The 12,575-nt window shown below is 37.4% G+C and overlaps 1 protein-coding gene across 1 annotated transcript; it reads right to left on the bottom strand.

Moving 5' to 3' along the window:
- Positions 1-933, bottom strand: LOC131407869 (olfactory receptor 10N1-like). The gene has a single exon (XM_058544468.1). It carries the CDS (start codon positions 931-933, stop codon positions 1-3), a length of 933 nt encoding a protein of 310 aa, XP_058400451.1.
- Positions 934-12,575: the final 11,642 nt, after the last annotated feature.

The following is a 12,575-nucleotide window of genomic DNA, read 5'->3' as shown; positions in this document are numbered from 1 at the left end:
TTATTCCAGAGCAGTAAATACTACATTGTGGAACACCATTTTCAAGGATCTTTTCACTTCCTTGTTCCTTAAGGAATAAATTAATGAGTTCAGCGTGGGTGAGACTGTATTATTTAATATTTGCACCATGGCACCAAGGAAAGAGTTGGGTGTGGGCTGCAGGTAAATGATGATTACAGGTCCATAGGCACAAAGGATTGCAGTGAGGTGGGCACTGCAGATAGAGAAAGCTTTCTGCCTGCCCTCTGCTGAACAGATTCTCAAAATGGCAATCCCAATGCGTGTGTAGGAGACACAAACACTGAACCAAAGCATTAAAGCCAGAAAGCCAACGTTAATGGAACCCACTTTCTGTGCCAGGGAGCTGTCAGCACAAGCCAGGGGCAAGACAGCAGGAATGTCACAGAAGAAGTAGTCCACGTGATTGGGGCCACAGTAGGTTAACTGGAAGGTAAAGGAGGTCAGGATGGTGGCCTGAAGACAACCCACCAACCAGGCTGCCATGACCAAACCAACACAGACTCCAGGTCTCATGATGAGCATGTACTTCAGTGGGTGACAGATGGCAACAAAGTGATCGTAAGCCATCACAGAATAGAGGCAGCCTTCAGTAGATCCCAGGAAATGATAGAAGAAGAGCTGTGCAGCACATCCCCCATAAGAAGTAGCTTGACTCTGGCCAGAGAGATAGAATAGCATCTTGGGACAGGTTACAGATGGAAACAACATGTCAAAAATAGATAGGAGTCCCAAGAAGAAATACATGGGGGTGTGAAGGGTAGAGGAAGAAACAATTGCTGTAAGGATGAGTAAATTTCCAAGCAGGGTGAAGAAGTAAATGAATAAGAAGATGACAAAGAGCACAGTCTCCAGTCCCTCTGTCTGAGGTATTCCCAGTAGAATGAACTCATTCAGCTCTGTGTGATTCCTCATATTTCTGGAACGGAGGTCTTGGTAGAGACAAAAGATGTGAAAGCATGTGAATGAGGAGGCTGATTTGTGACAGACACAGTGCCAGGACATTCATAGTCAAACAATCTTTGCTTAAACACAAAGACGATGTTGAAGTTACGAATTAGAAATTCTGCCAAAGACATTCAGGGGCTAGTAAAGCAAATCTATGCCTTCATATCTCAAGATACCATATTTCTTCACGAATATGGATACAAATCAAAATGAAGCATTAATGTGGTGACATACTGGATGTGCTAAGATAATAAGATCTCAATACTGAACAGATGGGCATAATTTAATTAACGTCCACAACCAATTATACAGCAATAAATGCCGTAAAGTAGATCAACCTGGAAGCCTGATCCTCCTGATTCCTTTTCAGAGCATGTCTACAAGTATTCAAACATGTGGGCAGATACCCTCAATATCCATCAAAAGTCAGTTTGGGCACCCACACCTCTACTGAGAACAATGGATTGTGATACAGTGCAATAAGCGTTCAGATTTGAGTTGTACCGATATCATTCTAATTGGATATATTCCTTAGTTTGAGCATTTTCTTATTTAGTGATGTTTGACTGAAAAGAAATTAACAGTGACAAATTTGGCTATTATCCTGAGGTTTTAAATTGTTAGAAGTTAGCAGCTAAATTGTATCATGTAGATGATAGGTTTTAGTGAAGTCACATCATATACAAAGTCGTAGATATAGAATGTTTGATATTTGCTAACAAGTGGAATTTTTGAATCGAACGAAAGTATTTCAATTCTGCAATTTTTTTTGTGTTTTCTGATTTTTTAAACTTAAATTTTATTTTGTTTTATTATTTATTTATTTTTATTATTTTATTTATTTATTTTAAACTTAACATGAGATCTAACCTCTCAAACTTAACATGAGATCTAACTTCTCAATAGATTTTAAGTGTACAATACAATGTTGTAAATTATAGGCACAATGTTGTACAGCAGATCTCTAGAATTTATTCATCTTGCATTACTGAAACTTTACATCTTTTAATTAGCAATCCCCCTTGTCACCTCCCTCTGCTCCTGGCCACCATCATTCTGCACTCTGCTGCTATTAATTTGACTATTTGTTGTATTTTAAAGGAAAAAGTCAGGTAACTGAATATGCTGAGAACATGAAATGGCTGCTAGGGTGTGTTGTGGTCGGCTGCCTGTTAAACCCTTGAGTTTTAAGGTGCTTGTGAATCATCCAAGAAGAGATGACTTATTCACTTACAGTTTGTACTTTCATGATCTGGTTTTTGGAGATCCAAAGTGTATGAAAATTGTCTGATTGTAATTACTCTGACTTCTAATTACAATTCCTAGTCAATTTCTCTGATCCTCTTTTATAATTAATAGTTACGCATTGATAATTTTATCTTCCAAAAAAATTAAAAGTGGTAGCATATGTTAATCTTATCCGTATATACAAAACAAATCTCGATGGAATTGAGTTCAGGTTCTATTAGACTATAAGGTCCCTAAGAGTAAAGACTATAATTTATCATTATCTGTGGTATTTATCACATTGCCTGTGAATAGCAGGGATTTAAATATTTGTTAGCTAAATGAATGAATGAAAGGTTGGAAATTAATTTATGAATATACTTTGATTGTAACTTACATGAAGATACCATGTTTATTCATGTTTACCGCTGTATCTCTATGACTTAGGAAATAGTAGAACCCAATAAATGTGTTTTTTTGAATAGAATTCTAGAATTCTCTGAAATGATTCTTTTGGTCCTTAGACTATTTTAAGCCTTTTTTATTAATTCTGGAAAGCAATGGTTGTAGTGAGTCTACTTTTGGCTTGAGATTTTGTGCCTAATGAAAGGAATTTAGATATTCATCTAAAAGTAGAGTATCTAATTCCTGAACTAGGAAAGACAGGATGAGCCTTGAACATCTTCATAATTGCTGGTAACTGATAGTTTGCCCCTTGCTGGAGGGAAAAAACACATGAATGACAAGTAGAGGTAGAGAGTTAAGGAAGGCTAATGGACCTCCTTGAAGAGAAGGAAAAGGAGAAAGTCATGATTAGTGGAAAATTCTGTAATAAAAAGAAAAAGATGTGAAAAGAATTTGTATAGATTTGATACCATAAAACAATAATAATATAGTCCATCAATTGCATTAATATATTGTGATAATGCTATCCTAGTACTACTTATCACATGAACAAATATACATGATCTAAAACTAGAACCTATGGTTGTGTGAATAACTTTTGTACTATTTCAGGTATTTTTACACTGAGATTCTGTGTATTGTATTAGGTTCTTTAAGTCTTTGGGTCTTTTGGGTTTCTTGTTGGAGGAAAGTCAGTATTCTCCACTTTTTTCAGACTACTTTTGCCTGCTTCCAGTAAGGGATCATCTGGGCCTGAAGTCAGTTTGTACTTGTGCTGTAGTTGCTGAAGAAAGAGTTCACGACCACTGGGTGGCCCCCATTCTCTAGATTAGCCATCTCTTTACATAGCCATCCTTGTAGGCTCCTGAACAATTTCTGTTAGGCACAGTGAACAGAGGGCTAGTAGACTAACTGCTATGGGGAAATGGTGATAAGGAAAGATAAGATTTTTGAGCCAGGCAGATTTCCTTTTAAATCTAGGCTCTTGCTTAACAATTTTGTGACTTTGCTATGTTTCAGTTTACTTATCTCCAAAATAGGGATGGTATTACGTTCTAACAGTTGTTGGGTAGTTTAAATGGGATAATGCAGCATGAGGCATCTAATACAGCGTCTAGCATACTGCAGGTACCCAGAAACTATTATTTACTCCTTTACTCTGAGCAAGAATAAAAACACTCTTGTAATGTACTGACTTAATATTAGCATGAGCATAGCTAATGCTAAATAACTCACATTTTGGGAAAGTGTTTAGAAAATACCCGTGGGTACCCATGGAGATCTCCTCTGACTATGCTGAGGTACAAAAATAAAACATGTGATGGAGAAGACTGGGAACCGTGGCTTAAGTGCTTACCTCATCCCCCACACCTACATGCAAGCACCCACCCCTTGAAACCATTGAAACACAGTTAAATACAAATCACGCAAATGCATGATATCGCTGATATGCAAGGTGAAACATGAGTCACATTTCTGTTGGTTCTAAAGTAGTATAAACATTATTTTCTGCATGATAAAAAATGAAAACAAGGAAAACTACAAGAAATATCTCCTGAATATAACACCATTTAAGATTAAAATTTCATTTACCATTTTTTTTTTTAAAAATTTTGTCTATATAATGTCAAACATTTTTTTAATCTTATGTATTCAAGTTCCTCACCATTTCTAGACCCACAACCAGACAGGTTCATAGGCAGCAAAGACACATATGGAAATGAGAATGATAATTCAAGTAGTAATTTAGGGTTATACCTGTAGTTAGAAATGTATACAACTTTCCTAGAAGCTTCAGTTCAAATTCAAACTTTTGTCTAAGAAAAAGACAACATGGCATATTAAAAAGAATTTGGATTAGAGGTCTAATGACCCAAGTTCAAGTTCTGATTTTTTGATGGTGTGACTATGGTCAAGCAATTTATAACCTGTGGACCTCAGCTTCTCATCTTTAAAGAAGCAGAAAGCATTCCCTGCACCAGTAGCCTCAACCTTAACTAATGAGTCAAGATTTATCATTCCAACAATAACACTTTTAATAGTGAAAGGGGGCTTTATTAATAATTAGGGCAGGACAATAGGGGTAAAATAGGAAAGGTCTGTCAAACCACTGAATAATCTCCTTGGTATTATGTCCCTCATTTGGGTCTTATAAATCTGTATTTTGACATGTACCACTATGGCTGTGCTCCTTGAGAATGTAGGATGTTCTTATAATTCTAAGTGGTAAACAGTGGGTAGCCACTAAATGCTGGTTTCTGATTAACTGAGATAATATATACCTCACAGAACTGCGGTCAAGATTAAATACAATGATGCTCATGAAAGATTTTAATGCATAATAAGATGCTTTATAATCATTCATTATTATTATACTTGCTATAGAGAGCCTCATGCGAAAGAATTTGGGAAGTATTACCTGTAGGAAGATGATAGTCAATATCTTAAGTATGAATGAGGTCACTAGGAGGAGACAGGGTAAAGTGAGGACAAAATAGGGACTGGAGGCCAAATCTTGAGAAATACTACATTTTAGGCAAAGGAGAAGGAAAGGGAGCATGTAATAAGAACTATATACATTCTTCAGAGAATTTGGAAGAGAACCAGGAGAATATCTTTTACATATCTTTGTATCGTAAAGACTATTATTTTCTCCATGCCATGGAAATATATTTTCTCCATGTCAGGGAACATAGCCAACTAATTTAATGCTATGCACTGTGTGGTGCTTGGAACATGATTGATGCTGAATTAATGATTAATGAACCAAAAAAGAATAAGTGAATGCATTCCTGCATGCTGTTTGACAGAGTGAATGAAGGAAAGGAATCTGATCATTGCATAGAATGAGAAAGAAGCCCTTAATTGTGATTTCTTACAACAATCCTTGCTACCCAGGACTCCAGAGTGAGGGTAAAAGTAAAAATTGAGAAAGGTGGAGAGATGCTCTGAGCACTCATGTGGTCAAAAGGGTCATGACTGGCTCAATTAAGGAAAACAAATGTTTTTTCTCCTCCGTTTATCTTCATTTTCTTCTATAGACTTGTTTGAGGCTCTCCACTACAAATGTCTCTCTTCCCTAGGTGCAGTGGAATTGGAGTTGAATTTTCTAACTGCAGACCACAAATGGTCTTTTTCGTTCAGAATCACACAGAGAGAGGGTGCTATACATTGATGGCTACCCTATCACCTAGGGTGATTTCCTCAAAGTTAGCATAGGTGAAAACATCTCCTACCTTTGTAGGATTTTAAATTATCTCATAGTCCCTCAGGAGCCCCATCCATGATATATCCCAAGACTCAGGGAGTAGGAGCCCTCTGAGCATAGGGAGCAATTACATGTTGGATGTTGAGAGAGATTATGAGTGATAAAATAGTACACAGTAATCAAGATAATCTTTAAAGGAATTGAGAATCCACAAACTTGTGGATTTCCTCTGGCCACCCTATTTTTCTGTTTTTGGTAGACATCCCATGGACCTCACTTTTTTTTAAAAGACCTCAGGGATTTGGCTGGCTTGTCTGTCATTTTTCCCATTTCTACCTATTCTCTTACCTCTCATGATTGTGGAAGAAATTGGAACACAATGAAAAGAGTACCACCTTGAAGCCAGAAGGTTCTGGGAGTGAAAAACAAGTCTGTTTCTCATTAGTTGTATGTCCTTGAGCAGGTCAGTGGTCCTCTCTGAACCTTAGTATCGCCATTGGTAAAATGAATTATAATAGTATTTCATAGGGAGATTGTGAGGATTAAATGAAATAATGCTTATAAACTTCCTGACACGTACTACTTACTCCTGTGATTTTTATTGAAATTGGATGGAATATAGATTTCTCTTAAAATCTTTCTTTTTTTTTTTCTTACTCCTTCTCTTTCCAATTTTAAGATGAGTTTTTTGGTGTTTTTCTTGTTTTGTTTTTGTCTATTTGGTTGGTTTGTTTTTGTTTTAACCACTAGTAATTACAGTGAGAGAGACAGTGAAAAACCAAACCAAACCAAAACAAAATAATATTTATAGAGTTAGAAAAAACATAGGAAATCTCAGAATCATTTTCATAAGAATAGCCTGTTCTCTATGGAATCTAATTAAGATTTTCCAAATTCTCAGGATTCAAACAGACTAATCCAAGAAAGATTAAAGATACTTTAAAAATCTTATTTTATTTAATTCTTACAACCTGCTCATAGAGTAGTTATTATTAGTCCCTTTTACAAATGATGACATGGGTCATTGGAGAAGTTAAGTTGTTTTGTGTAATCCCAAGGTGACACAACTATTAAGCAGTAGAGGTAGGAATCAAGCCCCAAACTCTTTGAATCTAATGTTCACAGACTTAATTCTATGGCAGAACCAAGTTGATCCTAATATAGCAGTACCTGGTTCTTAGCTTTCTCTGTAAGTTTTGATCTGGTGGATGAGCGAAGTATGCCCTTTACTAGTCCCCAGAGATTTAGACCCTAGAGCTTCACTTTGTCTACCTCCTTTCACACTTATTTATGTTTCTGGTTTGCCCAAAGCATGTTTGCTTGTAGTTGATGACAATTGTTAATCTTAAGCAATGATCAGCATCTTCTAAGGAATTTCTGATAAACAGCTAGGTGGCTTTGTGACGATAGCCATTATTGCTGTCTGATATTAAAGCTGTTTGTCTTACCATGTAAAATACGTAGCACTGGTTTCTAAAAAGAACTCAATATATAGTAGCTAGATATGTATTTTTTTCAATCCATCCTATCTACTATCCACCCATCTATGGTAAGTTTCTGCTGAACCCAGTTTTCATGTGATCTCTTCAAACATAAAATTTGCAAATTACCAGTGATCATATAAAAATGATGCCTATTAATTGTAATTGTTATCACTAGTAGGTCAGGTAATAAAAGCTTATAAGATTTGTGTACCTTTCTGAGCATTTGATCATTTGATCTTTTTGAAATCTATCTTACAGTATCTATAGTGTATAGTAATCACAAGGCTTAACAGTATATACAACCATGATCATTTGTATGTATTTATTCATTAATCAAACAATTTTATACATTTGGGGCATTTATTTACTTAAAGGTTTATAAGTTTTAAGAACACATAAAGGGCTCAAGTATGATAAGAACAATAGGAAGTCTTTGATGAATTATACGGAAACATCAAAGTAGAGAGAACAAACAGAACAGGAGACTTAAACGAAATTCCATGAAGAAAAAGATAGAGAGAGAACAGCAGGAAATGAGAGGATGAAAAAAATAACTTATTGAAGGCCTGTTCTGGACCAATACTAAGTCTTTTACATGTTAACACAGATAGCTCTTATTTAAGGAAGAGAAATAGCTCTCAGAACTGGATGAGCAGCATTCTATGACCAACATACGCTGGCATAATTTAGGGCATATGTATTACATTGGTGGGTGCTGAAATTAATTGGATACTGTTCTCATGATGCACAGATCTCTCCATTTTATGAAATATGCTTTTCATATTTAGACAAAGATAATTTACTCTATTTATTTATTTATTTATTTTGTGAGGAAGATTAGCCCTGAGCTAACATCCAATGCCAATCTTCCTCTTTTTGCCAAGCCCATCAGTGCCCATTTGCCGAGCTGACATTCGTGCCCATCTTCCTCTACTTTATATGGAGTGCCACCATAGCGTGGCTTGACAAGCTGTTCATTGGTGCGCGCCCGGGATCCGAACCTGCGAAACCCTGGGCTGCTGAAGCAGAGCGTGCTCACTTAACCGCTGTGCCGCCAGGCTGGCCCCAAAAGTTTACTCTTTTTATTGGTCATAATCGGGAGTATTAGGTAGGATAAAGGTTGTGTGGCACAAAGCCCAAATAACTGTTATAAATCATAGAGAAATTCATTACTTTCTCATGTAAAATTCTGTGCTAATGTAGCGGTTCTACTCCATGAAAGCGTCAGGGACTTAGGATCCTTCTAGCTTGTTGTTTCTCTATTCTTTGGGTTATTGCCCTACTCCTCCTGGGCCAAAATAGCTCAGAATATATCCGCATTCCCATCAGTGAGTAGGAAGAGGAGAAAGTGAAGGAGAGACCATACTTTTTTCTTTGAAAGGGTATGGTGTGGTGTTGCACACGTGTCTTGTACGCCATTGGCCAGAACTTAGTCATAAGGTCACATCCAGCTATAAGGGAGGCTGGGAAATGTCTTTATTCTGAATGGCCATAGACTTGGTGCTAAACTTGGCCTAAACTCCAGAATTGATATTGCAGAATACTTAGCAACTTTAAATCACAAGGACATATTTTTGGGTGGAAACACCTAATCTAAGGTAACCTCTATTCATTATCTAATATATTACTTATTCTGTTTTCTTTAAGCACGAGATATTTTCTTGTTTATTTATTTTCTTGTTTATCTGTTTATTGACTATTTCCTCCTCTTGCAACGTAAGCTCCAGGTGGGTAAGGATTTTTGTGTCTTGTTATCGCCATAATGCTGATGTCTAGAACAATGCCTTGCATATAGTAGAATCCCAATAAGTATATGTTGATTAAAAGAATGAATTACACATTTATCTTTCAAAAGTTTGATCATTGGGTTCATCAAATAGTTTATATGAAAAGGGTAAAATTATTCATTGTGTTTAAAAAAATATGAATAGACAAATAAATAAAATGCCTTCATATTTTAATAGCTATAAAGATCTGTTTAATTGTGTATATTGTGCCAGGTTCAGAGACTTTTCATATAATTGTCTTTCCAGTAACCAGCATCATATGTATGTTTCCTGATTCAGTTCCTTCCAACCAAGCCTCCACGTCTGGCCTGTGGCAGACTTCTGGTTCTAGCATCCTTAGTCCAGCTAGAGCAGATGATAAACTCTGCCCACTCTTTCAGCTTCTGCCTGTTGTTGCCCGGATACTTCAGCCAACAGAAATATTACAGCCAGCAAAAACAATACCAGATAATTTCTACCAAGAAAAAAGGATCATTCCCTCTCACAGTAAGTTTGGTATATGTAAAGAACATGGCCCTAGGGCCAAATACTGATAAAATAGAATTTGTGCTTACTTGTGCTTTATTATTTATGTATATATGTGTGTGTGCATATATTTATATACACATCCATTACTTTCACATCCGTTAAGATCCATTGGATCTTTAAAAACAACCCAGGAAGGTAGGTATGTCATTATCCTCATTTTACAGATAAGAGAACAAACTCAGAGTGGGTAAATGTGCCAGAACGAATACATCACAGAGACCAAAATCAATCAAGCTGAGTCTTCCATACATATCATATATTCATTACTCTGTATAGATTCTCAACAGCAACATGACTCTTTCTTTAAGCCTCAGATTTAATAGGTCATTTTGAAATAAAGAAAACATAGGAAACTCGATCACTTCTAGTGTCCTTTAGCCAGGAAAATGAGCACAAATATTCTCAGTTACTTGCATTGTTACCCGCCCCCCCCAAACTTGGTTTTATGATCTTGATGAAAATTTCCTAAGCGACCCATGAATGGAAGACTTGGCCCCTGTGTGTATTGCCCTGGCTCCTCATCTTCCCTCCATGCTGTAGGGAGGTTACAATCCTGTGACAAATGACTCAAATTAGAGATGAGGAGTCAATGATATAATGCCCACAAAATTCAGGGCCTGGCAACCAGAATTATCATCAGGGCCTAGTACAGACTAAGCCCTTGGTAATTAAGTCTGTTACAGAAATGTGTAGTTTTTGATGTCATTGTCGATGTTACTGTTAAAGCACTTTCACTTGAAAAAAAAAATCCCTTCCCATTACCTATCCTCTGATTATTCCTTAGCCAAGACCAGGCAAAGGGAAAAAGCAAAAGTTCCAGGGTAAAAGAATTTGCCTTTGATTCAGAGAACAGTGAATATTAGAATATTTGTTTAAGAATTTCCTGTTGATCCTGTTGTCATGTAATGAGTATCTTATAAGGGGTCCGTAGAAGGGGGATGGTCTTGCCAGAAAACTGCAGCTGTTTTCTCTTTGCAGTGACTCAGAGCACTTAGACCGACAGCAGAAGGTAGGTGACCAGGCTGCGGGCCCTGGGGCTGGATCCCACCCCCTACCCCTGAGGATTAAGACTCACCGATTCTAACTCCCTTTCTCCATCTCCAACTCTGTTGGCGCTTGTTTTAACTGCAAGCCCAAGTGATGGGGAATTTAGTCCTGGAGTGATATCTTCTGGGATTAGAATCAGGAAAGAAGGCTGTTTCTTTGTAGGAGACACCCCTCTGCTTCTGTCTCCTCACCTGAAAGCCACCCTTGGTGAGTACTGCTGAGCCTTAGAGGTTTGGTAGCCTGACACAATTTCTTCAGCTGTTATACTCCTGTGTCCTGTGTCCTTTTCCTACTTTAAGCTCCCTGCTGGTGTTCTTAGAAATTCCTCCCTCCCCCAGCACCAGCCTGTTCTACCAGACAACTTACCAGTCAAGTGTCTGCATGGAAACCCTTTTGCTGAGCATCTTTTCTCCTCCCTACAACCACTACTGCTCTCAATGTCTCTATCAAATGTGAGCTGTTTGCCACACTCAGTTTTGATTCAAATCTTCAAAATAAAAACAGACAGGGAATGAAAAGTCTGATTTATTGGCATTGATTTGTGAGGATGGGGCATGGTGTATAAGACACATTATTTTCGTCAAATGGATGAGCAATATGGACATTGCTCTGGATTGGGGTGGGGTGTGATGTTCTAAATGGTGATTGGCATTAGCTTAGAGGACCAGAAACTAGAAATAGTCTTGCCAAAGGCTTCAGAATCCTTGATGGAGAGCATGTTCTAGGAAGGAAAGTTGCCTTTCTCAAGAGCCCACATGTTTTTCTCGCCTGTAGGATGCTGAGTACAGGTTGTGATTCCCAGTGACTCATCTGCCCCTGGGACTCTGGATAAGGACATTAGTTTCACTTTTCATCAGCCTTCTTTGTGCACCAGGCAATTCCTTTTTAGCTCTTTAAGGTGTATTTTCAATGAAAATCCTGCTCATTGGTGCTGGAGATTGCAGCTCAGGTCAGCCTTTGACAGAACAGGGAGAGGCAAGCTCACTAATGACTCAGTTCAGAATGGTCAGAGAGGAGCTTCTAGTGGTATTAGGGACAACGACTAGGACGAGACCCACCTGTTGATTCTCTGCATAAAAGCATCAAAATGTAAATCATAATCTAAGTACATAAATTTATTGCTTTGTTACCATATCACATGAAATGGTTGTCTAAGACTGTAATAAAATTTGGAAAATATGTTTAGAACGGCCTGATTTAAAGTAGAGGACATGTTGCACATGTGATATTTGTATATATATTAGAATATCTTGGATGGAAGAGACAAACAGTGGTTTCAATTATGGGCCTCAAAAGAAAAGTCAAAAGGTAAGTGATCTAAGTTGCAGGGTCAGGTAGCTCCTTGTGTGCAGGTCTCTGAATAGCATGATCCAAAGCAACAGCCGAGGTCTATTTAACAACAGTAACAACAATAGCAGGATCAATACTTATATCTGTCATCATTGATTAAATGCTTCCTATAGGTCAGGCATTGTTCCTGGGACATCACATATATTAATTCATATGTGCATATATGACATATAGGTATTCTGCTTTCCATTTTAGAAGGAAAACACTGAGGTTCAGAGGGGTTAAGTTAATTACACTTATTCAATATACCTAAGGAGTGGTATATTAAATATACTTTTGAAAAAGTAGAATTGGCGTTTGAACCAGCCTCATGGTGTGTTAGAATTCTTGTTTAATGGGTACCTAGAGAATCTTAGAGCTTCCCTACCCGGGTCTGGTATTTAAAAGGATTCTTACTATTGGCATCTTTGTCCCCTTCTTTTCATCTTCTTTATGCTTGCTAGCTCCATCATTAACCCTCTGAATATATTCTTATGCCAGAGAGAAGCACATAAGGTACTAGTATTTGAATAGATAATCCCTAACGTGTCACCTGTTCATGATGTGTCTTTCCCACAGTAACCCTACATCGCC

Source organism: Diceros bicornis, chromosome 7 (genome assembly GCF_020826845.1).
Source record: "Diceros bicornis minor isolate mBicDic1 chromosome 7, mDicBic1.mat.cur, whole genome shotgun sequence".
NCBI classification, from domain to species: domain Eukaryota; kingdom Metazoa; phylum Chordata; class Mammalia; order Perissodactyla; family Rhinocerotidae; genus Diceros; species Diceros bicornis.
Note: the sequence above shows the minus strand (reverse complement) of the source record. Positions and strands in the feature narration are given on the sequence as shown.